Source organism: Giraffa tippelskirchi, chromosome 8 (assembly GCF_054371585.1).
Source record: "Giraffa tippelskirchi isolate mGirTip1 chromosome 8, T2T-mGirTip1v1.2.pri, whole genome shotgun sequence".
NCBI lineage: Eukaryota > Metazoa > Chordata > Mammalia > Artiodactyla > Giraffidae > Giraffa > Giraffa tippelskirchi.
Window position 1 is genome coordinate 100670329 of NC_137282.1, and position 27102 is coordinate 100697430.

The 27102-nt window shown below is 38.8% G+C and overlaps 1 protein-coding gene and 1 long non-coding RNA gene across 3 annotated transcripts in view; one reads left to right on the forward strand and one right to left on the reverse strand.

Annotated features, from left to right (window-relative positions):
* ZSWIM6 (zinc finger SWIM-type containing 6) overlaps positions 1 to 27102 on the forward strand; it is a 205118-nt gene that overhangs the window by 131785 nt on the left and 46231 nt on the right. For both annotated transcript variants that reach the window (XM_081524322.1, XM_081524321.1), the window contains 2 exons: positions 13156 to 13304; positions 17433 to 17583. In XM_081524322.1, the coding sequence (XP_081380448.1) occupies positions 13156 to 13304; positions 17433 to 17583 (300 nt within the window). The remainder of the gene's footprint in view (positions 1 to 13155; positions 13305 to 17432; positions 17584 to 27102) is intronic.
* Positions 1326 to 7476, reverse strand: LOC145519087 (uncharacterized). Its single transcript, XR_014063527.1, has 2 exons — positions 7371 to 7476; positions 1326 to 1380 (listed from the first exon to the last, which is right to left on the reverse strand). It is a non-coding gene; the product is annotated as an uncharacterized LOC145519087 (long non-coding RNA).

Sequence of the window (27102 nt, forward strand, 5' to 3'; positions counted from 1 at the left end):
ACAGTAGGTTTTTCTTTTTCCTTATGAACTTGTCCTAAAGCTTCTTAAAATTCTATTAGTTGTTTTACTTACTATTTTGAAATATTTTTTAAAGAACTTTATGCTAAGGAATTAAAAGCTTTTTCAAGTCTATTCTAGGCATATTGTTCCTGATAATTTCCTTGCAAATTTATAATTGTAATAGGTTGTAGATGAAGAAACCAAGGAGAGTGGGTTAGTGACTTACCCAGGATCACAGGTTGAGTAAAAGTACTTGAAATGCAGACTTAGTTATCATAGTTGTTCAGTCCTTGTCAGTTTTTTACATTTCATTTTAGTTTCGTAAAATTTTCCACATAATTTTGATTAGATTAAATCCATTATTGTGTGCTAAAAAGTGGCTGTAAGGTAGTTAATTGATGTTAATGGCCCTCCAGGGAGATTGCCAGTTGTAGTTTTGCATTGATAAGCAAAATTGTTCACTGTGGTTTTATATTATAATAAAACTTTCAAGCTTCCATATTCTCCAAAAAAAAACTATTGTTTTTTTCTCAGTGTTTAGAAATTTACTGATTTCTAAATGCTGACCTGCTCTCTTGGTTAATTCATCCCAGCCTTTTTTTGGTCTTTTATGCTTCTTATTAATGTATTATAAATTAGTGAATTGTGGTATCTGGACAGAACATTGAAACCTGGATACCTAGAGTACATTATTATCTCTGCTGTGTATTACCTGTGTGACCCTGGGTAAGACTCATTTCTCTCATATTTAAAATGCTCATAATCCTCACTAGCAGCATTGGAAAAATGTTAGTCATACTTACATATGTAAAATATTAAAGAAAAGATAAGAGTTTACCTCATGTTGGGGTACCCATAAATAGTCATAGTTAAAAAGAGAAAAGAAATCCATTGAGGGATGGATGATAATAGAGTTGGAGGTCAGCTTGCTGTCCTCTGACTCTCTGGCATTTATTTCCTCTTCTACTTTTTTCTCTTTTTCTCTTCCTTTTGGTGACCTCCCTATGGAATAGCCTGTACTAGGCAGACTACAACAAAAAGGGACAGACTGAGTGTTACCTGGGGCATTGGTCTCTTCTTGGAACAGAAGGAAAGGATGTCATTTCTGTGGCCCTTTTACCCCCAGTGCTTGAGTCAGTCCCCAAAGTAGGCTAGATTCATCCCTCATTTCACTGTCCAGTGTCCAGAGATACCATCTCAGTCAGCCAAATGTAGAAGGGATGTACAGTTGACCTTTGAACCACCTGGGTGGTAGGGACATCAGCCATCTGTGCGGTTGAGAATCCACATGTGACTACATAGTTAGCCCTGGGTGCCTGCAGTTCGTCTGTACCCGTGGTTCCTCGTACCCACAGTTCTTCTGTATCTGCAGTTCTACATCTGTGGATTCAATTGGGGATTATGTAGTACTTAGTATTTATTAATACTGTTGAAAAAAAATCCTCTATAAGTGGACCTGTGCAATTCAGCTTCAGTTGTTTGAGTCAGTTCTATTCACATGTCAGGTGAGTGTTGACACATGACATGTAAGATCTTTTCCACCTCTGATTCTGTGACTGGTGGTGGTGTTTTTATACAGACACACACAGAAGGACCAATGTACCTCTTCTACCCAAGTGTGCATTTGTGTGTTGTTCTTCCATCAGACATTTTGTTTTGTTTCAGCATGTTTTTGTATAAAACTAGCAGTATAAATTCCATTCATGCCTGCCTGTCTTGCTTAATTTAGCCTTCAAATACTTCCATGTCCCAGCCATTGTATATATCAATCCATTCAGTGTCTCCCAGATATTACTAAACAAGCGAATCTATTCAGCCATCCCATGTTTGTTGTGTAGCTTATTTTTATTTGATTGTAAGCTCCATCAGGGCTACAACTATGACCTGTATCTTTTGGCAGCTTCCCTAAGGACAGTATTTAAGAAGTAATGGACACTCACCATTAGTGAAACAAAAAGTAACAGTGTCCTTTATTATGTAATAAAGGTCATTTATGACAAACCCATACATAGTTAAAAATTATACTCGGTGGTGAAAAGCTGAAAGCCTTTCCTCCAAATTCAGGAGTAAGACAAGGATGTCCACTCCCACCACTTCTATTTAACACAGTATTGGAAGATCTCACCACAGCAATCAGACAGAAAAAAAGAAATGAAAGCCATCCAAATTGAAAGAGAAGTAAAATTGTCACTATTCACATAGAAAACCCTAAAATTTCCACCCAAAAGCTAATAAATGAATTCAGCAATGTTGCAGGCTACAGGTTAATATACAGAAATCTGTTGCGTATCTGTACACTAATAATGAAATATCAGAAAAAGTAAAAAAAGATAATGTCATTAAAAATTAAATCGAAAAGAATAAAATACATAGAAATAAATTTAACTGAGTAGGTGAAAGGCCTGTACTCTGAAAACAATAAAACATTGATGAAGGGAAATGAAGATGATACACAGAAATGAAAAGATATCTCATGCTCTTGATTTGGAGTGATTAATACTGTTAAAATGGATATATTACCCAAAACAGCCTACAAATTTGATACAATCCCTATCAAATAACAGTGACATTTTCCACAAAATTAGGACAGAAAATCTTAAAATTCATCGTTGTTGTTGTTGAGTTGCCAAGTTGTGTCCGACTCTGTGTGAGCCCATGGACTGCAGTATGCCAGGCCTCTGTGTCCCTCACCATGTCCTGGAGTTTGCTTAAGTTCATGTCTATTGAATCAATGCTGCCTTCCAACCATTCCATCCTCTGTTGCCCTCTTCTCCTGCCTTCAATCCTTCCCAGCTTCAGGGTCTTTTCCAGTGAGTCGGCTCTTCACATCAGGTGGCCAAAGTGTTGGAGCTTCAACTTCAGCATCAGTCCTTCCAGTGAATATTCAGGACTAATTTCCTTTAGGACTGACTGGTTTGATCTCCTTGCTCTCCAAGGGACTCTCAAGAGTCTTCTCCAGCACCACAGTTCAGAAGCATGAATGCTTTGGTGCTCTGCTTTCTTTATGGTCCAACCCTCACATCCATACATGACTATTAGAAAGACCATAGTCTTGACTATATGGACCTTTGTTGGCAAAGTGATGTCTTTGCTTTTTAATACACTGTCTAGGTTTGTTGTAGCTTTCCTGCCAAGAAGCAGTTTTCTTCTACTTTCATGGCTGCAGTCACCATCTACAGTGATTTTAGAGCCCAAGAAGAGGAAATCTGTTACTGCTTCCACCTTTGCCCCTTCTATTTACCAAGAAGTGATGGGACTGGATGCCACGATCTTAGTTTTTTTAATACTGAGTTTTAGGCCAGCTTTTTCACTTTCCTCTTTCACTCGCATCAAGAGGCTCTTTAGTTCCTCTTTACTTTCTGCCATTAAAGTGGTATCATCTACATATCTGAGGTTGTTGATATTTCTCCTGACAATCTTGATTCTAGCCTGTAACTCATCCAGCCCGACATTTCACATGATGTGCTCTGCATATAAGTTAAATAAACAGGGTGACAGTAAACAGTCTTCTTGTATTCCTTTCTCAATTTTGAACCAGTCAGTTGTTTGATATAAGGTTCTTACTGTTGCTTCTTGACCCGCATACAGATTTCTCAGCAGACAGGTAAGATATTCTGGTATTCCCATCTCTTTAAGAATTTTCCACAGTTTGTTATGATCCACACAGTCAAAGGCTTTAGCATAAAATTCATATGGCACCACAAAAGACGTGGAATTACCAAAGCAATCTTGAGAGAAAAGAACAAAGTTGGAGCTGTCACCCTCCCACTCATCAAACTATACTACAAAGCTACAGTAATCAAAACAGCATAATACTGATACAGAAACCAGACACAGAGATTAATGAACAGAATAAATAGCCCAGAAGTAAATTCACACACCTGTGGTCAATTAATCTACAACAAAGGGGGCAAGAATATACAATGGAGAGAAGGCAGTCTCTTCAACATGTGGTTCTTGGAAAGCTGGACAGCCACATGTGAAACAGAACATTTTCTTCCAACATTAAAAAAAAAATCAAAATGGATTAATGACTTAAATATAAGACCTGAAACCATAGAACTTCTAGAAGAGAACATAGGCAGAACACTTCTGATGTAAATTGTAGCAATATTTTTTGCATCTGTCTCCTAATGCAAAAAAAAAAGCAAAAATAAATAGAACCTAATTAAACTTCAAAGCTTTGCACAGTAAAAGAAACCATTGGCAAAACAATAAGCCTATAGAATGGGAGAAAATACCTGCAAATGATATGACTGACTTGGGATTAATATATAAAGTATACAAATAGCCTATACAACTCAGTATCAAAAAAATAAACAACCCAGTCAAAAAAATGGATGAAGACCTGGATAGACATTTTTCCAAAAAAGAAATATAGATGGCTAATAGACACATGAAAAGATGCTCAACACAACTAGTTGTTAGAGAAATGCAAATTAAAATAACAGTAAGATATCACCTCATACTTGTCAGGGTGGCCATTATCAAAAAGTCTGCAAATCACAGGTCTTCCTTGGTAGCTTAGTGGTTAGGAGTCTGCCTGCCAGTGCAGGAGATATTGGTCTGATTCTTGATCCGGGGAAATCCCACATACTGTGGAGCAGCTAAGCCTGTGTGCCACCACTACTGAGACGGCTCTGGAGCTCGAGAACCACAACTGCTGAGCCTATGTGCTATGAGTCCTGAAGCCCAAGCCCTAGAGTCTGTGCCCTGCAACAAGAGAAGCCACCACAGTGAAAAGTCTGCTCATGGCAACTAGAGAGTAGCCCCCACTCACTGCAACTAGAGAAAAGCCTATGCAGCAACAAAGACCCAGTACAGCCATAAGTAAATAAATAATTTTTTTTAAAAGTCTACAAATAACAAATGTTGGAGAGAATGTGGAGAAAAGGGAACCCTTACACTCTGTTGGTGGGAATGTAAATTGGTGTAGCCACTTACATTAGAGGCATTACATTACAAGCAGTACAGAGGTTCCTAAAAAAAAAAAATTGAGAAACTACAAATAGAGTTAACAAAGGATTCACTCCTGGATATATATGTAGCAAAAAAGAAATAAGAGTAATTTGAAAAGGTACATGCACCCTAGTGTTCATAGCAGCACTGTTTATTTAGAATAGCCAAGATTTGGAAGCAACCCAGCTTCCCTGGTGGCTCAGCTGGTAAAGAATCCTCCTACAATGCAGAAGACCTGGGTTCGAACCCTGGGTTGGAAAGATCCCCTGGAGAGGGGAATGGCTACCCACTCCAGTACTCTGGCCTGGAGAATTCCATAGACTACATAGTCCATGGGTTCACTAAGAGTCAGACACGACTGAGCGACTTTCACTTTAAAGTGTCCATCAGTAGACAAGTGGATAAAGAAGAAGGGGTGTATGAATACAAATGGAATACTACTGTGTCATAGGAAAATAATGAAAATTTGCCATTTGTAGGAACAAGGATGGACCTAGAGGCCATTATGCTTAGCAAAATAAGACAGGGAAAGACAAATGCTCTATGATATCAATGACATGTGAAATCTAAAAAAATAATAACAAATGTAGACAGCAAAGTAGAAGGAGACTTACAGATATAGAAAACAAATTAGTAATACTAGAGGGGAGAGGAAAGGGAGGAGAGTCAAATTAGGGTTATGAGATTAAGAGATACAGACCACTGTATATTAAAAAATAGATAAACAACAAGAGTATATTGTATAGTGTAGAGAATTATAACCATTATCGGTAGTAACTTTTGATGGAGTGTTGTCTATAAAAACAATGAACCCCTAAAACTAATATAATGTTGTAAATCAGTGATACTTTAAAAAAGTAACCGTATCATTTTAAAATTCCATTTTCTTAGAATTTGGAGATTTATTCATGTACACATGTTCCAGATATAAGTGAGTGACAGCTGGAGTCATTTGATGAGTCTTCACGTCACATCTCTCATTTTGTTTCCCTGTGAATGGTCATATTCATGTAATTGGGCTTGCATTAGCAACCAGTTTTTCAGTTATCCTAGGGAGATAATTTGGTTAGTACAAGCATTATCCTTTCTATTGTAGAATGTTCTGGCTTTGACAGTTGGTGAAACAAATGTATGAACTACTGGTGGTGGTCAATTTAATTAGCAAATCCATTCTATAGGAGAGAATTTAAAGTTGCTTTAAATGTGCTATCTCAAAGTGCAGTAGTGTGAAACTTAAAAAAAAAAGAATACGTGTTGAAAAATGTAGAGAAGTAAATGAAGATAAAAAGACAAGTACTCATTGGCGCTCTTAGTTTCCAGTAGCTCCCTTATTCCCCCAAGGCAGCCACTGCTGAGAGCGTGGTTTAGAGTTTTTGAGGCAGTTTTTTTGTGCACACACAAGTATGTAAATTTTTAAAAACAGTTTTAAAACTTTGTTTGTAGTTTCTTTTTTCTTTTCATGTATCATGAATACTTTCTCTCACTAGTACAAAAAGGTCTGTTACTGTGTTAAGTGCTGTGTAGTATTACATATTTGGGTCTGTTTAATGATTAACATACCAAATGATTTCAAAATTGTTTTCATGTTTTTCTACTATGTGCAATTCTACTGTGACCATTCCTTTTGTTATGTGTGAATTTGTGCCAGTGCTTTTGAGTAATAGATTCTTAGTTAATAGTGGAAATGCCAGAACAATTGGTATCAGCATTTTGAGTTTTGTAATTACTGCCAAATTTCCCTTCAAAAATTACCAGTTTTACCATTAAGGTTTAACTAGAACTTGATGTTTTTGTAATATGATTTAAATTTCTCCTTAAAAATTGTTGGAATATACAGTCAGGCACACATGATTATCTTCATATGGAAAAACATTTCGTTTTAGCAGAAGAGAAGTAATCTTTTGGGAAGCGTCACATCTTTGACCGAGCAGGTATACATGATACGGTAGTGCAGAAGCAGCCAAGTTACTTGTAGCTCGATACCCTTTTTCCTTTCTGTTTTCACCTCCAAATCGTGCCTTCTCTCATACCCTATAGTCATCTCTGACACTACCCCGATGCTCATAATTGACAGTGGGTTGTTACCCTGTGATCAGTTTCCTCACCATCCCTCTCTCCATAATGGAGGAGAAGGGAACAACAGAGGATGAGATGGTTGGATGGCATTGCCAACTCAATGGATATGAGTTTGAGAAAACTCCAGCAGATAGTGAAGGACAGGGAAGCCTGGTGTGCTGCAGTCCATGGGGTTGCAAATTGTCCAACAGAACTTAGTGACTGAACAACAAGAACAAGTCTCCATGTTGGCTGTATGAGCTTATTATTCCCATCTCCCTCACTGTAGGTTTTTCACCCCTTGCACTGTAAGAGTACTCAGAGTGTTTAAGAGCTTAGAAGTTAAGATAGCCTACCTTAGAATTCTAGTCCGTTTGCTTTCCAGCACTTTTAGTGGAGGGAAGGAACTAAATCTCCTCAGGGCTTAGTTTTCTTATTTGTAAAACATAGACTGTAAAGAGTGCCTATTTCATAAGTTCAGGAGAGTGTAAAGGAGTAAAGTTGAGTTGCTATTATCTATCATTGTGATGTGGCAGTTGACATGAGTCTTCAGCTGGCAGTGGTATCATTGAGGAAAATATTTGTGAACTGCTTTTAAAAAAATCTTTGAAAATAATCTGAGCAAATCATTCTTGAACCTTGCAAACATAGTAGATCTCTTTTAATAAGTCAGAAGAGTCAGGTTATATAAAAATGAGACTTTCTGAGAACTTTGCATTAAATTATTTGTGTACCAAGTAATTGCTAATACGTTAATACATCTGTTAGCTAGGTTATGGAAAATGACCTAACTCTTAAGCACTCCATGCTTATATTCTTCATTTTTAAATGAGCATTAGTGAATGTACAAGTGTTTTACTGCTCTTTATCCATATAAAATACATGATTATTTCTGTACATGAATAAGTATATCACTGGAACTTCTGAAGGTATATTAAATGATAATAAGAGATGAGTAATAAAGTCAGGTGAGAGGAAAAGAGTAGAGGAGCTATAAACCTTGACAGGCCTATTTGAGTTCCCTGAGCTATATCCTGATTACAGTGCTACTTATTTATTTCTTTGGCATTTAGCTAAAGGGAAGGTGGCTTGTTGAGGGAGCAGAGCCTGGCGCGTGCCAGGACTCCCTTTGTCATTAGCTTCCAGGCTAAACAGGTTGTCCTCTAACAGCTCCTGGAGAGGACACCACACTGCATCGTGGCAGTAGAACTGCATGGACTGACCATTGAGAATAGGTGATGAAGGATCTGGCTGTTTCAGCCACCACAAAATTGTATATGGAAACAAAGACATTAGTTACTGCCTTGAAATGAGGATTTCAGTAAGAATAAAATTTAAAGCTTTTCTCAAGTGTGTGTTTATTCAGTACACATTATTACATTATTTTTCAGTGGTCTTCTAGTTCTTATCCTTGCTAAAGAACCTGTATCACTGAAGTTTGCTGCGTTGCCTTTTCTGTCTCAGTGCCAATGATGTCAGGATTTTTGCCTTCAGCTTGTAAGACAGGTGTACCAGTGTCTTTGTAAGCCACAGACTTAATGTTTCCTATCTTTAATAGCAAGCACTAAAACTGTAGGAGATGGCATTCTTTTATAGGTCCTGCAAAAGAGGCTGAATTAATCACCTCTGCACTGTAGACATCTGCTTCTTGCATTCTTCCTCTGTAGACTGAATTTGACAATTTAATTTTAACAACAACAACAAAAAAAAGAGCACTGCTACTTAAATATAAATGCTTAAAGCATTATTTGGACAATGGTGGTATTGAGGCAGTTAGGTCACAGTTAAGATGAAGATGTAAACTAAAGCCTTTCACTTTTTGTTTGAATTTGTTTTCCAGCAGCTTTAAGAAAAGAGAAATAATTAAATTCCCCATTAGAATACAAAGCTGTGAATAATTCCACATACCAAACATAGCATAAGCCAGTTATTGAATATATCTTAATATCTCAGTTTAAAATTTGCTGTGTGATTTAGTGTTGTCCAATGCTTGGAAATGACTGTTTTTGTGATAAGAGACAGACATTTTAGTCAATAGATCTTAAATTTATTGTACTTTAGTGAGTACACTGGACCCTGAATACTTTTCAGTCCGAAGATCCAGAATGTGCCACTTTGTTTAAGATTCCCTCCAAATACAGAATTGTGTTTCCCAGCCACACTTTCCATCTCCACGGCCCCTGCTGTGTTATCTGTGGCAAGGATTCTGGTTCAGTAGGTCTGAAGTGGTGCCTAAGCGTCTACTTTTCACCTTGTGCCTCAGGAATCTTGATATCCTCATCTTGAGAACTGCTGGGGTAAGAGTTTTGATACTGGAGTAAATCAAAACTAAAGCAGAACCAAATAAAGTAGCAGACAGGGAGGGCCAGAGACTTGGACAGTAGTCCTTCATGTTCATGAACTCTCGTTTGCTCTCCTCCTATGGCATTATGTAACCAAGGTAGGAGAGTGAATCAAATTCATACACTCTGGCTGGGAGCAAGAGCCAATAAAACTGTTGCACTTTGTTCAACAGATAATTTCACTTTCCCTGAAGGCTTGAAACTTGGTAAAATTAAGCTTTAGTCATAAAATGCTCACAAAGATTAATTACACAGTTGTAAAAGTTACAGAGTTTATAATTGTAAATATAAATAAGGGTAAAAAATATGATAGTTTTAAAACACTTTAAAGGACCATTTAATTTATATACACAGATTCTGGTTCCTGCCCAATGTGGGTTATATCTAATAGTAAATGTATAAATGCTTGAATTATGTTTCTCTTTGCCTGCCTTTCTCAAAGCTAAATTCTGAGAGGTTTGTCTTTGATTATAGACAGCCATTAGCAAGTAGAAATAAATCTTGCACATCTACATTTTATGCAAGTGTTAGGCAATACTTTAATGCATATAATCATGACATGTTAGGATTTAAGCATTTAGACTTTAGCATTAAAGTTTAATAAATTTCCTCTTTTGGGAGGGTTGTTGTAAACATGAATTTCCTGGTGTATAATGTAAAGTGTACGTGTCTTTTTTCCTAAAATGTTGAGTTGTGTTTAGAGTAAATTTATGTTCTATTTATCAACTAACTTACCTTTGTGTGCATTCTTATGACTAAATGAGTTGTTTCCTGCATAGTCACATGAGAAGATTTCTAATTTTTGTTACTTAATTTTTTATTCCTACATAGTAGAAGATTAGAGTTGAGGAAACAGAGACCTGTCTTTGTGCATGTGTGTGTCTGTGTCATCTTTCTCTAGAATCAAAGAGGTGAGCTGGATTAGGGGTTATGTATCCCTATGGGATACAGGTATAACCCCAGTAGTTAATTAGCTCTTCACAATAATGTGTGTGCTTAAATGTTCCTGTAAAGGAGAAACATGCTAACAGATCCCAGTATCCTTCCTTAAATTTATCTTTGATTTATGGTTGACAACCGCTGCCTTGATGCTTTCAGGGTTCACCTTGAGCTCCAAGGTTCTGGGATATTTTCTTCGGCAGGGGAGAGAACTGGGAGACTGCATTTGGCAATGTAGGCTGTGGACAGACAGGTCATAACCACTCTGAACCTGTGTTTCTCCTTCTATAGAAAGGGGATCATGAGCTATACTCACCTCCAGGGGACATTGTGAGAAGAAAATGAAATATAATTCACGTGAGGATACTTGAGCAGTGGTTTGTTTTTGATAGGATTTCCTTCCTTGGTAGGAGTGGATGTATTTATACCTTTCTCCCTCCTTGTTTTCCTCCCACCCCTCCCAGTACTTGATTGGCTGATAGTGGCTCTTGCTCAGCCTTTAAATGTTGGCCTTCCGTATGGTTCCATCCTAGACAATTTTTTTACCCTGTACCGCATCCCATAGTATTTCTAGCTCTGTACTTTAAATCCTTTCCCCTCTTCTTGGCTGAGTATCTCAGAGGTACTTCAAATTCACCACGTCTAAAACCGAACTCATGGACTTCCCTGGCGGTCCCGTGGTTAAGACTCAGTGCTTCCACTGCAGGCGGTGTAAGTTCTATACTTGGTCGTGGAACTAAGATCCTGCATACCGAGAGGTGTGGCCAAAATATTAATAATAGTAATAAAAAAAAACCCTGTACTCATGATCCAAACACTGCCCCTCCCCCAAACCTGATCCTGCTCTGGTGGTCTGTGTATCAGGCAGTGAGTTGTCCAGTGTTTTGTCTGATTGTATAATCCAGAAAACCGTGTCTCTCTGAGTTCCCTGATCTCCCCTATCTCAGGTATATCTTTCCACTGCAGTACGTAAAGACTCTTCACATTCATTTTTATGGCTGCTTAATACTCCATGGTAGGACTGTTGAAATTGATGTGTATCAGAGCAGAACATCTTTTACTTCCCAGAGTATCCTTTTCTTCTGTTTTGCATGACCTTGTTGTGACTTACCATTCGTTACTTTCAGGGAGAAAAACGAAGCTCCTCGCTTGTCGCTGCTCTCCGGCTCTTCTGTCCCCCGGGGCTGTCTTGTATTGCTCTTCTCCCTCGTCCGCACGGACGTGTATCTTTTGTTTCATCCACATACCGTGTTCCTTTCTGCCTGAGACCTCTGCCTAAGCTCTTGGCCTCACATGTGGATCCGTGCTTCCTTTTCCTGCCTTTAGTTATCTTCTAATCTACTTAAGGCAGAGCTCAGCTCAGTATGCTTGTTCTGCCAATCCAAGGCCAGGTCAGAGCTCTCTGACACAGTCTCCTGGCTCTTCGTCCTTTTTTATGAACAGTTCATTTATTATTATATATATGTATGGGTGACTACATTGGTATTTGTTTCACACACTTAAAGCAGTGTTTCTGTAATAGTAGATTGCAACCCATTATTCATTATGAAGTCAGTTTTAAAAATTATGACGAGCCTTTAAAAAATGAAGTCATACAGAAAATATCAGACCTTCTCACTTTTACAGTAAGGATTTTTTTTTCATACTTTTGCTTCAGATTAATAAATAGATGTGATCATATAAGTGTCCAGATACACAGGTGTATTGGGTATGGTATTAATTATGTTTCTTATTGTGGCTCTTAGTCAAAAAAGTCTGAAAACCATTGAACTAGATGGTAAATTCTATGAGGACAGGAATTCTATTTTATACCCCATTCCATCCCTGAGTCTAGCAGAGGACTCTCAGTGAATATGTTGGATGAATGAATGAATTCACACTTTTTCAGGGAGGTTCACTGACCTATTCTTTCTCCTAGAGACTAATGGAACCTGATCCCAAGCACATGTTAGTGATTATTTCCTTGGCCAGATGAGTCTGTGTAAGATTATTAAAAGAAAAGAAGTGTGGAACCATATCTACAGATTTTTTTTTTAGGGCTTAATAAGCAGATGAAACACTATTAATGAGAGGTTTTTGATTTAGTTTTTGTATTACTTAATGAATTTTAGGCCTTTAATACCATTTTATTAATAAATATAAAACAGTTTTCACTTGCCTAAATACCCGGGTAATTTTAATTTCTAAGGTAGTCTGCAGACTGTTACATAGATGTTATCTTTTGTGTTTACTTAAGCAATAAAATATTTACGCAGTTTGGCAAGGTGATACTACAACCTGGTTTAGTACAACAGCTGCACTGCCTGTTCCCAAGTGGCTTGATTTCCCTTTTTAATCTTTGGTTTTCTGCAACTAAAGACTTATGTCAGCATGTAGTTTATACAGCAGCAAATAATGGTGAAAGCTTCTTGAATTAACAGAGTAAAGAGAAATACTCTGCTGAGTTTACTTGGTTTCATATTTTTCTAATGTCTTTGAAAAACATTTTACCAACAAGTCCTACACAGCAGAGTTTTATAAACATAATATATTTACAATGAGACATTTTTGTGAGTTTGTGTATTCTGTAGAGAACCCGTAAACTCATCTCCTCATGTACAGTCTCTGATGTTAAAAAAAGGAAACATCTCAGCTCCTAAGTCATCACCTTTCAGCTTAGCACAGATCAGCAAAGTTCTGCATATAAAAGAATAATTTCGCACTTACTTTTGGTCATACGTTTGTATGTATATTGAGATTGGATTAAAAAGTATTTAGGCAAAAAGTATAGAATCTTAATTCTTTTCAAGTTTATTGTCAGAGTCCTGTTAGCACAAAGTTTTTATCTAGCATGTGTGTTATTTTTTCTTTCTATTTCTAGGTGCTCCTGATCCAACAGCAGGTGCTAGTATAGATGATGAAAACTGCTGGCACTTAGATGAAGAGCAGGTTCAAGAACAGGTTAAACTGTTCCTTTCCCAGGGCGGGTACCACGGATCAGGGAAGCAGCTTAATTTGCTCTTTGCAAAGGTATGACTTTTTATTTTTAAAGAAATATTCTAAATATATACATTTATAAAAAGTATATATGACCATGTATAGAATAAGATAAAGGCTTCTTTGTAAATTTCTTTTTTTTTTTTAAGAAATGGGAATTGCCTGGTAGTCCAGTGGTTAGGACTCCACACTTTTACTGCTGGGGCTCCAGTTCAGTCCCTGGTCACAGGTGACTAAGATCCTATCAGCTGAGTGACATGGCCCAAGGGAAAAAATTTAAAGTTATAATGAACCATTAGGGACTTCTGTGTTATAATGCAAGCGTTAATTTACTTAGATGTCTTTAGGTAATGTATGGGCCATTTTTGTCTTTTTTCAGTTCTTATTTTCGGAGAAGGTAATGGCACCCCACTCCAGTACTCTTGCCTGGAAAATCCCATGGACGGAGGAGCCTCGTAGGCTGCAGTCCATGGGGTCGCTAAGAGTCGGACACGACTGAGCGATTTTACTTTCACTTTTCACTTTCATGCATTGGAGAAGGAAATGGCAACCCACTCCAGTGTTCTTGCCTGGAGAATCCCAGGGATGGCGGAGCCTGGTGGGCTGCCGTCTATGGGGTCGCACAGTCGGACACAACTGAAGTGACTTAGCAGCAGCAGTATACAATTTTAAAAACCTGTTCACTACTAAAAACAGCTTGATATTAATTGAAATGCCGGGGGGGTTTTTTTTCAGTTTTTTAAAAAATTTTTCTGGTTAATTTTCCCAAGTAGAGCATAAATTTGAATATAGTCCTGAAGATATGCTTTGTATAATTAGCTTAATGCCAATATTTTAAAGTTAGTTTCAAGAACGTAAACTTTGGAGTCATAGAAACCTGGGTTTAAATCTCAGTTCTAAAATCTTGAGTGTGTATACCTTTGCAAGTTATTTAAGTCAGTTTCCTCACGTATAAATTTAGCTAAATAATAGCATATCCCTTCAAGTTGTTGTGATTATGATGTTATATGATAATGGTGTCTTAACAGTAGTTGGGTCTTGGTAAATGTTAATTTTCATCAGAAACATTTGATAGCCTAAGAGACAAAAGTTATCTTCAGTATAAGTTCATTGTGAACAGAAGCTGTTTTTGCTTTACACAGAACTTTTGTACCATGAACACATTTCTAAATACTGGATAAAATGCTTTTTAAATAATGTTAAGGCAATGTCTTTTCATTGAGGGTGCAGCCATCATTATAGATAACGAATTCAAATTGGTTTTAAAGGAACAGATAACTATGTTCATTGATACTTTTGTTAAACAATTTCTCTCATATTCCTAGTAATTAAAAACTTCTGTAGGTAAGTTTAGTCACTCAGTCATGTCCAACTCTTTGCAACCCCATGGACTAGAGCCCACCAGGCTCCTCTGTCCAATAGGATTTCCTAGGCAAGAATACTGGAGTGGATTGCCATTTCTCAGAAGAATTAAAGTAAACTGTTACTACTTATGGCCAAAAACCTAGTGTCTTCTGATTAATGAAAACCCTTTAAATAAAGATTTAGCCCGGGGTTTTCCTGGCAGTCCAGTGGTTAAGACTCCGAGCTCCCAGTTCAGTGAGCGCAGGTCCCATCCCTGGTCAGGAAGCTAAGATCCTGCATGCCACGCAGTGTAGCCTTTAAAAAAAGTTTTATCTCATATACCATATATAGATTGCCAGTTTTTCAAGAATTATAGTAGTGGCTCAAACAGTAAAGAATATGCCTGCAATTCAAGAGACCCAGTTTAATTCCTGGGTCGGGAAGATCGCTTGGAGAAAGTGGCTACTCACTGCAATATTCTTGCCTGGAGAATCCCATGGACAGAGGAGGCTGGTGGGCTACAGTCCACAGGGTCGCAAAGAGTCAGACACGACTGAGCGACTTTCATTTTTCACTTACAAAAATGCATCTAACTCTAAAATTATTTCACATGACTTAATGAATCTTTGGTAAATCATAGCACTTCAAACTCTTGTAATGCGTCAGAGTCAACAGTCTGAAATTAATTACCTTTAGGCTATATAGATGTACTTGAGTGTTGGTTAATAGTTCTGGGTTTATATGCTTAGTAGTAAAGCATATATTTTCATTGCTATTGCTAACTGAGTAGTAGGTTAGAAATTCATCAGGGAAATAAATACTAAGTTAAATCTATAACGTGCAGAGGTAATATTAAAAGTTTGGTGTATTTAGACACACAGTAAGTATTTCTTAGATTCTCATATCAGTAGAAAGTACACTGCGGCCTAGTGCAATGTGAAAGAGGAATTAGATGAGCCTGCAGTTGCTATTTTTATCTGTGTATATATGATGTACACATTATATATGTTACATGAAGTAACAGCAACATCTAATTTTCAAAATGGCATAATTTCCAGAGTTAACACAGATCTGGCTTCTGATTCCAGTTGTTCCTCTTGTCCTTTGGACAAGTTACTTCACTTCTGAGGCATGGCTTTATAATTTGTAAAATGAGTATTATAATCTGCCCTACTTTTTCTGGTTGTTGTGAAGATTTAAAGGCAGATATAAATGTAAAACTCTTTAACAAGATGTCCAACAAATGGCAACTCCATTTCTTTCTGCTCTTTAGTACTTCTTAAGATTATTGAAACAGCCCTCCTGGAAGCACACCCTTGTAATTCAGTGTAGAAGTACATTCGAGTTCTCTACAAGACTCAAATTCTGAAGCCTGTGGAGAGGCGGTTCCATTACTTCTCAGGGTACAGGCCTGAGGCAGAATATATTGACCTAGAGGTTTAGGCTGCTTTATTAAAGATCTACTATTTCCTCCTTCATTTGGCTTTCACATAGAAAGAATTTTGAATAAAAGGACTCTCCCCTCTCCTTAGGAGAAGGCAATGGCACCCCACTCCAGTACTCTTGCCTGGAAAATCCCATGGACAGAGGAGCCTGGTAGGCTGCAGTCCATGGGGTCGCTAAGAGTCGGACATGACTGAGCGACTTCACTTTCACTTTTCACTTTCATGCATTGGAGAAGGAAATGGCAACCCACTCCAGTGTTCTTGCCTGGAGAATCCCAGGGACGGAGGAACCTGGTGGGCTGCCGTCGTGGGGTCACACAGAGTTGGACACGACTGAAGCGACTTAGCAGCAGCAGCAGCAGCCTCTCCTTAACTGCTACTTATGACCTTGCTCTACTAATTTCCTATACAGAGAACTGGCATTCAGCTTAGATTCCTATTTGTTGAACACATAATGTTTCACGCTTTAGGAATGGATGGATTCATTAGGATTTCCTGTAGAGCAACTTAGCCTTATATTTCTTTCTTTGCTTTCTCATTTATTTGGGAACTATAACAGAAGAATAATGGACAGAGCTTGATGGTCCAAAACAGAGAAGCACAGTTAATTTATGAAGTCACTTATGATTCTGCTGTAAGGATCGCTCATTTGGAGCAAAAGAGTTCTTGAACTTACCCAGCCCTGAACATTTCCTCTTACCATTGCAAAAACAGTCCCATCTGAATGGATAGAAGTATGTGTTGCTCTTTATGTTGAAACTCTTAGTGAGAAAGAATCTAGTGCAATTACTAATTTACCTCAAAAAACGAAGGACTTGTATAGCTTGTGCTTGAATATACTAAACACTACTGAATTGTACAGTTTAAATTGGTGAATTTTATGTATGTGAATAAAGTTTTTTAAAAAAATGAAGGACAGATGCTATTACTATAAACATCATTAGATCAGTTTAGAAGATCTCTAAAGAGTTTTTGGTACACTTCTTTAGACTCCATTACTCTGGTGGTACAGTACGTGCAGTCAGTTAGGGAGTTAAGAAGGTGCCATATGATTTGTCTTGTTTGTTTTGGTATTGTTGCTTTGCAGTCTGGCAAAAACGTTTTTAGGGGAATTGGGAAGTTAGGCAATTTCTTTTTTCTTATGTGGATTCTAAAACACAATTTTAAAACAATTAATGGTCATTCTTTGATTAAATTGCCATTGAGGACAGAGGCTTATTTTTAACAATTTTTATTTACTTAAAAAGGATGGTGTTAAACGACTCCACCACCACCACCCTAACTTCCCTCCCCAAAGAAGTAAAGTGTTCTGTCTCTGTATTACTGTTCCTTTTTTAACATTTTTCTGAAGGTGTTTTTTTTTCCCCACTAGGTGCGGGAGATGTTGAAGATGAGGGACTCAAATGGGGCCCGAATGTTGACTTTGATAACAGAGCAATTCATGGCTGACCCTCGTCTGTCACTTTGGAGGCAACAAGGCACTGCAATGACTGACAAATATAGGCAGCTCTGGGATGAGTTGGGTGAGTATAAATCTTCTGATGGATTGCCATTGAGTTGTGTGTGGCTGAAGACTGAGATAGAAAGTGTAAAAAGCATGGTCAGAATATTGCAGAAGAGAGAGCTGCTGTTATATGAACTTGTCGCCATTGTACACTGGCTAGGACAGGGAGAATGAAACATTTGCAGGAATCAGTCTTGGCAGCGTTTGGGGGGACTTGTCTGATGTTGAGGAAAGCAAGCACAGGATCTGCTTTTAAGTATTTGGGGGGGAAATGTGTATTTCTTGATAGGTATTTGGTACAATAGAATTGATTATTTGTTTCCAGACTAATATTGTAATCAGTTCAGCTGGAATTTGGCCATTTTCCCGTTCTACCTACATTAAAGTTATTGAAAGTAACTTGAGTCTTCACTTTTTTAAATTATTCTCAACTTAGATGACCTACTGATTGTCAGAATGGAAAAGTCACAGCAAACTCTGTAATTTTTATTGCTTTCCAAATCCATGGTGGTAAAGATGTAGATACAGCAGGTGGTTGAAAAAAATGAGAAATCCACTACTTGTGTTTACTGAGAAATTTGCGGAGATGACTCTTGTTACTCAGTACTCATTGCTAGAGAAATTAATAATGAGTTTGTTATCTTGTCTATTAAGAAATCTGTATGTGACAAATGGAATTTTTGGCCAATATTTTGTCAGTGCCTGTTTTAATTTTATGTTCTGGATATTTATTAGGTTTGGCTTCCCTTGTGGCTCAGCTGGTAAAGACTCCGCCTGCAATGCGGGAGACTTGGGTTTGATCCCTGGGTTGGGAAGATCCCCTGGAGAAGGAAAAGGCTACCCATTCCAGTGTTCTGGCCTAGATAATTCCACAAACTGTATAGTCCATGGGGTCGCAAAGAGTCGGACACCACTGAGCAACTTTCACTTTCACTTTCTAGTTTCAGTGAAATTGAATAGTAGAAGTCTTCATACCTTCACCTTCTGTCTTCCTCTTGGCTATTGATGGACCACATCATGCTATTGATCCCATGCCCAGACCAAGAAAGACTGTTGTCTGTGAAGATGCCAGTTATAATGCTTGGAAGGGACCTTTGAGATGAACTGCTTACAGATAAGGAAACTAAAGTCTGAGAAGGTTGGGAAACTTCCACAAAATGACATAGTGTGACCCTTTAAGGTTATACAGCAACATGGTAAAGAATTGGACATCAGAGTTTCCTTTTTCCCATTAATAGGATGTATGTTCAAGAACTGGTTTGTGGATGGCAGCTCTTGTTTGTTTTTTAACGTGTGTCTGCTATTTCCCAATGTTAAGATACTTGTTGACCTTTTCCTGAAGTATTTTTTATTAAGTATCTTATAATAATTTAATCTTACCACTTTCCTTGGGTCACCGAAAATAATGTTCGTGGCCTTTCCCTCAATCAGAATTTAAATCAATCTGTAACTTTAGTGGATCCTTTCAGTGTCCTGGCAGGAAATGTTTGGGAGCTCAGTGTGGTAGTTGGAGAACACAAGTGTAATGTGTGGTTTAAACAAAAATTTTTATAGAATACTGAGTGATTTATAAGTAAAGACTCCTCAATTTTGTAACTCTACAGTAAGTGTTGAATTGACTAGTTGGTTTATGGCAGTAAAAAGGATTAACATTAAAAAAACTATAATGAAGGTAATCATTTCAGGAAAAATTATTGGATTAATATTAGATGAATAAAATTTAAAGAGCTTTGGTACTTAAAGAAGCTTAGAATTACAAATAACTAATTAGAAAGAAAATATCAACTTAATATTTTTGTTACCAAAAAAAGTAGAAGTGATACAGTGATAAAAATTTCAGTGTTTACATTTAATCCATTAGTTGTATTTCACTTTTGCAAGTTGGCCTTGAAAATTATGTACTTCAACTCCCAATCAAAAGTATTAATTCTCATTAGGCAGAAGTTTTCACTAGCTGTTTCTTGTTACACTCTCTGATGGACTACCTTTCTAATTATGGACCAGGCTTTATACAAGTTCTTTGATTTCAGTCCAGGATGAAGAATGCATATTCTTGGCCTGTGTTTTCTTTTTTCACAAATCATGACCCTTCCCCCCCTGCCCCCCCATCCAGTTGTTACTAGACTGCTATAAATTCTCCTGCATACTGTGATGGTGATCAGAGGTCACTTGCCATTTTAATGAGGTCTAAGTTCTGTGAAGAATCTCATGTGGGCATAACAGTAGCTCTCATATCTTAATATTCATTCACCAAAAATATTAACTAAAAGTTGCTTCTGGACTACAAAAGAAAAGGATTTTGCTTCTTAAGAAAATGGGGGAATTTGACTTTGTGCCCCTGCACAGGGCTCACATTGCTTCAAGGCTCTGCTTTGGAATTAAATGCTGAGCACTGCCAGATGCCAGACATTGAGAAGAGGCTGAGTTTTGTCGGCAAATGGGATCTGCAAGTTAATTGGTGTTTTCTGCAGGCTTCTGGCTGTGAAATGAAATTGGAAGCCCTTTAGCCACATGGATAATACAGGACCTGAATACAAATGTCACATGTCACCATCAGGACCCACTGTGAGACAATAGTGTTCCCACTCCAACACTGCACCATTACAGATCATTTAAATATGGGGATTACATTTAAACTAAAAGCCCCATTTGCCTTTTACTGCAATTTAAATGTCCTCTTAGCAAAAGCTAAGTGACAAATTAAATGAAAAAAGTGCCCACATTTTTAAAGCTGTAATGCAAAACAACCTTTTATTGCTTCTCATGTGCCACGAATGAATCATTATACTTGTCAACCCTAAACCAAGCCATAATTGGAGCAGCTACTGTTATCAAAGTAGGGCCGCTCTGTGACAGCTTAATAAAGCTGAAACTGTTAAATTAAATCTCAGATGCTTAACTCCTTAGCACCGGTGGATTCGATGGGTCCATTTCTGCCAATGGCCAATACACCAGGAGAAAAAAAATTCCTGGCATGAAAGCCTTAATCTGATGAAAGTGTACAAGTAAGAGTATCTCAGCCAAGTAACTGCTTCTTGGCAGAGAGATTCAGAAGCATCAGATTGTCAGCCATATTACAAAATTTTATTTTTCTTTCATAGGATCAGATACCCTCCTCCCCAAGATTTACAAAGTTTTTTGAGTATATGTGATTTATTAAAATGTAAGTGCTGATGTAATTTAGTTTTAAAAAATAGCCTATTCATTTAGTTCTTTCTTTCATTCAAATAAATACATGCAATCTTATTTGAGGTAGCAACAGGCCCAATTTCTTTCCCCTGTTCTCTGGCTAACAAAGGGATGATTATGCTCAGTTCTTTTCTAAAATAAATGCCTATGACATTCATTTGGTCCGAGTTAATTTTTCTGATTTATGCCATGATTTTCATAATGCAGTATGAAATAGATTCAGAAGCATACTAGTAAGATCCTGTGAATCAGTTTTTCATATATTAACTTTACTTTTCTCTACTTGATGTTTCCTCAGACATATGACAGTCTTCTCAAGATGAGTGTTGTTGTATATCATGATAAGCTGTGAGAACATCTATGTATTAAAATCTTGAGACAGAAAGCCCAGTGCAGCGGGAGAAGCTGCATGTTTGGTAGAAACGGCACATGTCTGGTAGAGCTATAGAACACATACCTTTTCAGTTGCGTTCTTTACTCCAGGCAAATTTTCTGGAAAGCAGATCACAAAAATAACCCTTGGATTTCAAGGAACAGCCCAGTGCTGGTTGGTGGTGAGCACACCTACTGTTAGCCCTAATGGCTGACTGTTCAGCACACTTAATTATTGTGGGGGTCTTTAGGGATGAGGGAATATATTGTAACCTCTCATCTGTGTTGATGGGTCTCTTGCCTTAAATGTCTTCTTAGACCGCAAGTTTATTTTGCTTCATAAAACTATAGGTTGTGGTTGCCAGTCTATTAAAACTTAATTAAAATGGACGTCATTAGAGGAAACAGTTAAATAAGATTTAATTACAGTTTTATCACAGGGAAAAATCCTTAAATTTTCATTTTCATAATATGTTTTATGTAATACTTTTCCTCCAGCTTTTAAACACTTTTCCTCTGAGCTGAGTCATCGGTTTTGCTCTCTGGCATGTAACCTTGTTTCTTAGGGAGAGGCTGGGCTGCCATCACAAGGGTCTTACTGCTCTGAGCTGTGCTCACTTGGTTCATAAGATCAAGGTGGTATCTCTGAGTTTTCTTCAAAGCTTTTGATACAGACACCTAACCATGTGTGAGTAGAAATAGCGATAGTTAGATTTTTTAGTTTGCATTTCCTTGTATACTGTTACTGTGTTTGTGTGTGCTCAGTTGTGCCAATTCTTGCGACCCCAAGGACTATAGCCTACCAAGCTCCTCTCTGTCCATGGAATTTTCCAGGCAAGAATTCTGAAGTGGCTTGCCATTTCCTACTCCAGGGAATTTTCCCAACCCAGGGATCAAACCCACGTTTCTTGCATCTCCTGCATTGGCATGCGGATTCTTTACCACTGCGCCACCTGCGAAGACCCATACTCTTATTAAGCAGTAGTTATAATTATATTCCTTGGTATGGTGCTGGATAGATTGAGTGGGTATAAAGATTCAGTGGACTTTGAAATCAGGATAAATCTACATTGAGTAGTAGAAAACTTAGCCCACCCACTGGGACCACATATATTGCAAAATACTAAATATTACCTACTCCATGGGGCTTCCCAGGTGAAGCTAGTGGTAAAGAACCCGCCTGGCCAATGCAGGAGATGTAAGAGATGTGGGTTCGATCCCTGGGTCAGGAAGATCCCTTGGAGGAGGGCATGGCAACCCATTCCAGTATTCTTGCCTGGAGAATCCCATGGACAGAGGAACCTGGTGGGCTACAGTTCATGGGATTGCTGAGTTGGGCACGACTGAGCGACTAACACTTTCACTTTCAATGAGAGTACTACAGAAAAAAGGAATAACATGGGCAAAGACAAGGAGAACTCAGTGGGGGATCTCATTATCCAGAATGTTGTCTTTAAGATTTTCAGTCCAGCCTTGTTGATCTTCATTGTTGCTTAAATACAAGGGGTGGAGGAGGAGGAGGAGAGACTAGACATTACAGGATCCAGATTTTTGCTTTTTTTCCCCATTGTGGTCCAGCTACTAATACCAGCACTTATTTATCGGGCACTATGCTAAGCACTGGAGAAGGCAATGGCACCCCACTCCAGTACTCTTGCCTGGAAAATCCCATGGACGGAGGAGCCTAGTAGGCTACAGCCCATGGGATCGCTAAGAGTCGGATACGACTGAGCAACTTCACTTTCACTTTTCCCTTTCGTGCACTGGAGAAGGAAATGGCAACCCACTCCAGTATTCTTGCCTGGAGAATCCCAGGGACGGCGGAGCCTGGTGGGCTGCCGTCTATGGGGTCGCACAGAGTCGGACACGACTGAAGCGACTTAGCAGCAGCAGCATGCTAAGCACATAATGCATACATCATTTTATTTAATTCTTAAAACAACCCTGTGAGATAGGGACAGTTACTGGAAGTGAAAGTCGCTCAGTCGTGTCTGACTCTTTGTGACCCCATGGACTATACAGTCCATGCAATTTTCCAGGCTAGAATACTGGACTTGGTAGCCATTCCACCCTCCAGGGATCGAAACCAAGTCTCCTGCATTGTGGACAGGTTCTTTACCAGCTGAGCCACCAGGGAAGCCCAAGAATACTGGAGTGGGTAACCTATCCCTTCTCTGGCAGATCTTCCCAACTCAGTAATTGAACTGGTGTCTCCTGCATTGCAGGAGGATTCTTTACCAGCTGAGCTACCAGGGAAACCCAGGGACAGTTATTAGCTACAATTTTATAGCCAAGAAAACTGAGCTATAAGGAGACCAGATAACTTGCCTAAGGTCACAAGAGCAGAACAGGAATTTGATCCTAGGTGTCAGTGACTTCAAAGACTTAACCCCTAAACTACACACCATCCTCAGCTTATTTTAAAAGACCAATATTCCTCTCTGCCTGGCAGTCTCTCTGCTCAGAGGAGAATAGGGGCAAAGTGAAGCTTACCTTGATGGCAGGAAACGCTTTGAAAGCTGCCTGGCCTGGTCTGCCCACTCATGGCCCCACAGTCCTGATTGCAGTTGTCAGCAGATCTTACCTAGTCTAGTTGCCCTACTGTGTTCACAGGGGCTCTAAGTTCAAACTCTGAAAAAAAGAAACCCATTAATGCAGAATAGCCAAATATATGCTATTGATTGAGAACTTTAGTATATAATAAGCATATCGACAGGGAGGCCTGGCGTGCTGCAGTCCATGGGGTCTCAAGGAGTTGAATATGACTTAGTGACTGAACAACAACAGCAACCATACAGAAACTGCTTACTGCAGATGGAATACATGGAAGCTTTGCTCTCCTTTTCCAGTCCCTCTTGTTATGGAGCCAGTGAAAACCCTTAGGTCTCTGTGCTGGCCTGTCCTTACCTCATGTGGTCCACAGGCTCTGCAGACCCTCTTGCACGTGGGCTGGGCTGTCCTGCTCTGAAATGGGGTTTGTGCTCCTGTCTCAGCCTCTGTTTTTCCCCTCATTATTCAGAGCTCCCTCTAAATACAGAGGCTTTGTCCATTGTATTGCTCAGGAGGCTTTGCTTCCCTCCAGCACTGTTCGCAGAATGTCTATCGGCTACTGAGTCCTCATTACTGGGGCCTGGTTTCTTTCTCTGTTTTGTGGTTCTCCTGCTTTCTGTCCCTTAAAACTGAGACCTCTGTGTTCTCGGGTCAGAGGCCTCTGGGTTCTGTTCTGCTGTGGGGACAGGAAAAGAGGTTTATTCTCTGCTGCTTTAAGTAGGCAGAATAATTTCTAGTTGGGTCAGAAGTTAACCCAAAAAGAGAATGCATATTTCTATACAGTTGGCAAATCTCTGATAAGTAGCTCCTGTGTAATACTGTCAGCCATCCTTCTCTTGATGGCAGCTGCTAGGGCTTAATTATCCATTCAGTACCCTGTATGAGAAAGAGTAAAAATAAAAAGAAAAATGTAAAAATATATACTAATAGAAAATAATAGATTCTCGGGATTAAAAGAGATCTTTACAGATGACTTGATTCTCTTTAACCAGTTAGAGACTATTAATGATATTCATTGTCTAAATTATTTAGGTGTACAGTTGGATGATTTTAACAACACTTAGGGATCACCCCTTTGTGTATTTTTGTAAAACTCTTCTAAATATAGACTGCAGAGATTTTACTCGGAGTTAGATGTAGTACACTTGTGTTGTTCAGTCCCCCAGTCTTGTCTGACTCTTTGCGAACCCATGGACTGCAGCACACCAGGCTTCCCTGTCCTTCACTGTCTCCCCGAGTTTGTTCAAACTCAAGTTCACTGAGTCGATGATGCCACCCAACTATCTCATCCTCTGTCACCCCCTTCTTCTCCTGCCCTTAATCTTTCCCAGCATTGGGGTCTCTTCCAATGAGTTGGCTTTTCGCATCAGGTGGCCAAGTATTGGAACTTCAGCTTTAGCATCAGTTCTTCTGACGAATATTCAGGGTTAATTTCCTGTAAGATTGACTGGTTTGATCTCCTTACTGTCCAAGGAACTGTCAAGAGTCTTCTCCAGCATCACAATTAGAAAGCATCAATTCTTTGGCACTCAGCCTTCTTCATGGTTCAGCTCTCACATTCGTACATGACTATTGAAAAAGCCATAGCTTTGACTAGACAGACCTTTGTTGGCAAAATGTCTGTGCTTTTTAATATGCTGTCTATGTTTGTCATAGCTTTTCTTCCAAGGAGCAAGCATCTTTTAATTTCATGGCTGTAGTCACTGTCCACAGTGGTTTTGGAGCCCAAGAAAATGAAGCCTGCCACTGTTTACATTTTAGTGTTGTGTATTATACATGTAGTGTGCTGGTAGCATTGTTGGGACCAAGAATAAGTTCCAGTTACATTCATTTAGGCTGTCTTTCCATTTATAACGTGAGTCCACTGATAGTAGATTTTTTTCTCTCATTCGTGGCTAATAGGAATGCCAGAGCATTGGTATGTGTCCTCTTCTTCCTCATAGCAATTTCAGAAAAATTCTCTCCTTACTTTTGTCACTCCCTAAAAGTTAGTATTGTGTTTGTCCTCAGGAAACTGCCGCTAAAGGGAAATCTGACTGGGGGAATCGCCTTGCTAGAACGTGGATCTCTAAAGAGTACCATCCTATAGAACATAAGAGGAGTGAGGAAGTGAAAACCAAGAGAAACAGGCTGGGGATCATTTCCTTTCAACGTTTCTTACCCTGAAATGGCAGCATACAAAAATTAATGACGTCTGAAAAGCCTTATATTAAGACATCTGTGATTCCCAGGGGCTTCACAGAGAACCAAGGCTGCCAGGAGCTAGAATGAAAGAAGTGGAAGCCAAGGGAAGACCGAAGCAGCCACTTAGGCTGTTTTCTGTGTGTGCCGGCACCTAGCAAGGTGCTTTGCAAATGTTGTCATAGTTCATTTAAGCTTAGATGGGCAAATGGGATTGGGGAGAACCCAGGGAAAGGAATAATGGTTGTCCCTTAGAAAGATTTCAGACATTGCCTCACAGAGCCCCGAGGGTGAGACGGGAGGGAGAAGAGTGTGATGGGAGAAGGCAGGTCCTTCTCAATCCCCATAGAGTTACTGTCACCTCTCTATACGCTAGCCTTTCCACTAATATTTCTCTAGAATAGAGGATTCTAAGATTTAAAATACATGCTTGTTAGTGACTGCCTTCAATAGGCTTTTAAATAGCCACTCATTTTAGATGTATACTTAAGAATGACTTATTCATATCAGTTTTGTTGTTCAGTCACTAAATCATGTCTGACTCTTTGCGACCCCATGATGCAACATGCCAGGCTTCTCTGTCCTTCACTGTCTCCCTGAATTTGTTCAAACTCATGTCCATTGAGCCAGTGATGCCACCCAACCATCTCGTCCTCCATCGCCCTCTTCTGCCTTCATTCTTTCACAGCATCAGGGTCTTTTCCAGTGAGTTGGCTATTCACATCAGGTGGCCATAGTATTGGAGCTTCAGCTTCAGCATCAGTCCTTCCAACAAATATTCAGGATTAAGTTCCTTTAAGATTGACTGGTTTGATCTCCTTGCTGTCCAAGGGACTCTCAAGAGTCTTCTCCAGCACCACAGTTGGAAAGCGTCAGTTCTTCGGAACAGCCTTCTTTATGGTCCAACTCTCACATTTGTACATGACTACTGTAAAAAAAAACATAGCTTTGACTAGATGGACCTTTGCTGGCAAAATGATATCTCTGCTTTAACAAACTGTCTAGGTTTGTCATTTGTTTTCTTCCAAGAGGCAAGTGTCTTTTAATTTCATGGTTGCACTCATGATCCTCTGTTATTTTGGAGCCCAAGAAAATAAAGTCTTTCACCGTTTCCATTGTTTCCCCATTTATTTGCCATGAAATGCTGGGACCAGATGCCATGATCTTAGCTATTTGTATGTTGAGTTTTAAGCCAGATTTTTAAGCTGTTTTAAGCCAACAGTTTTAAGTTCATCAAGAGGCTATT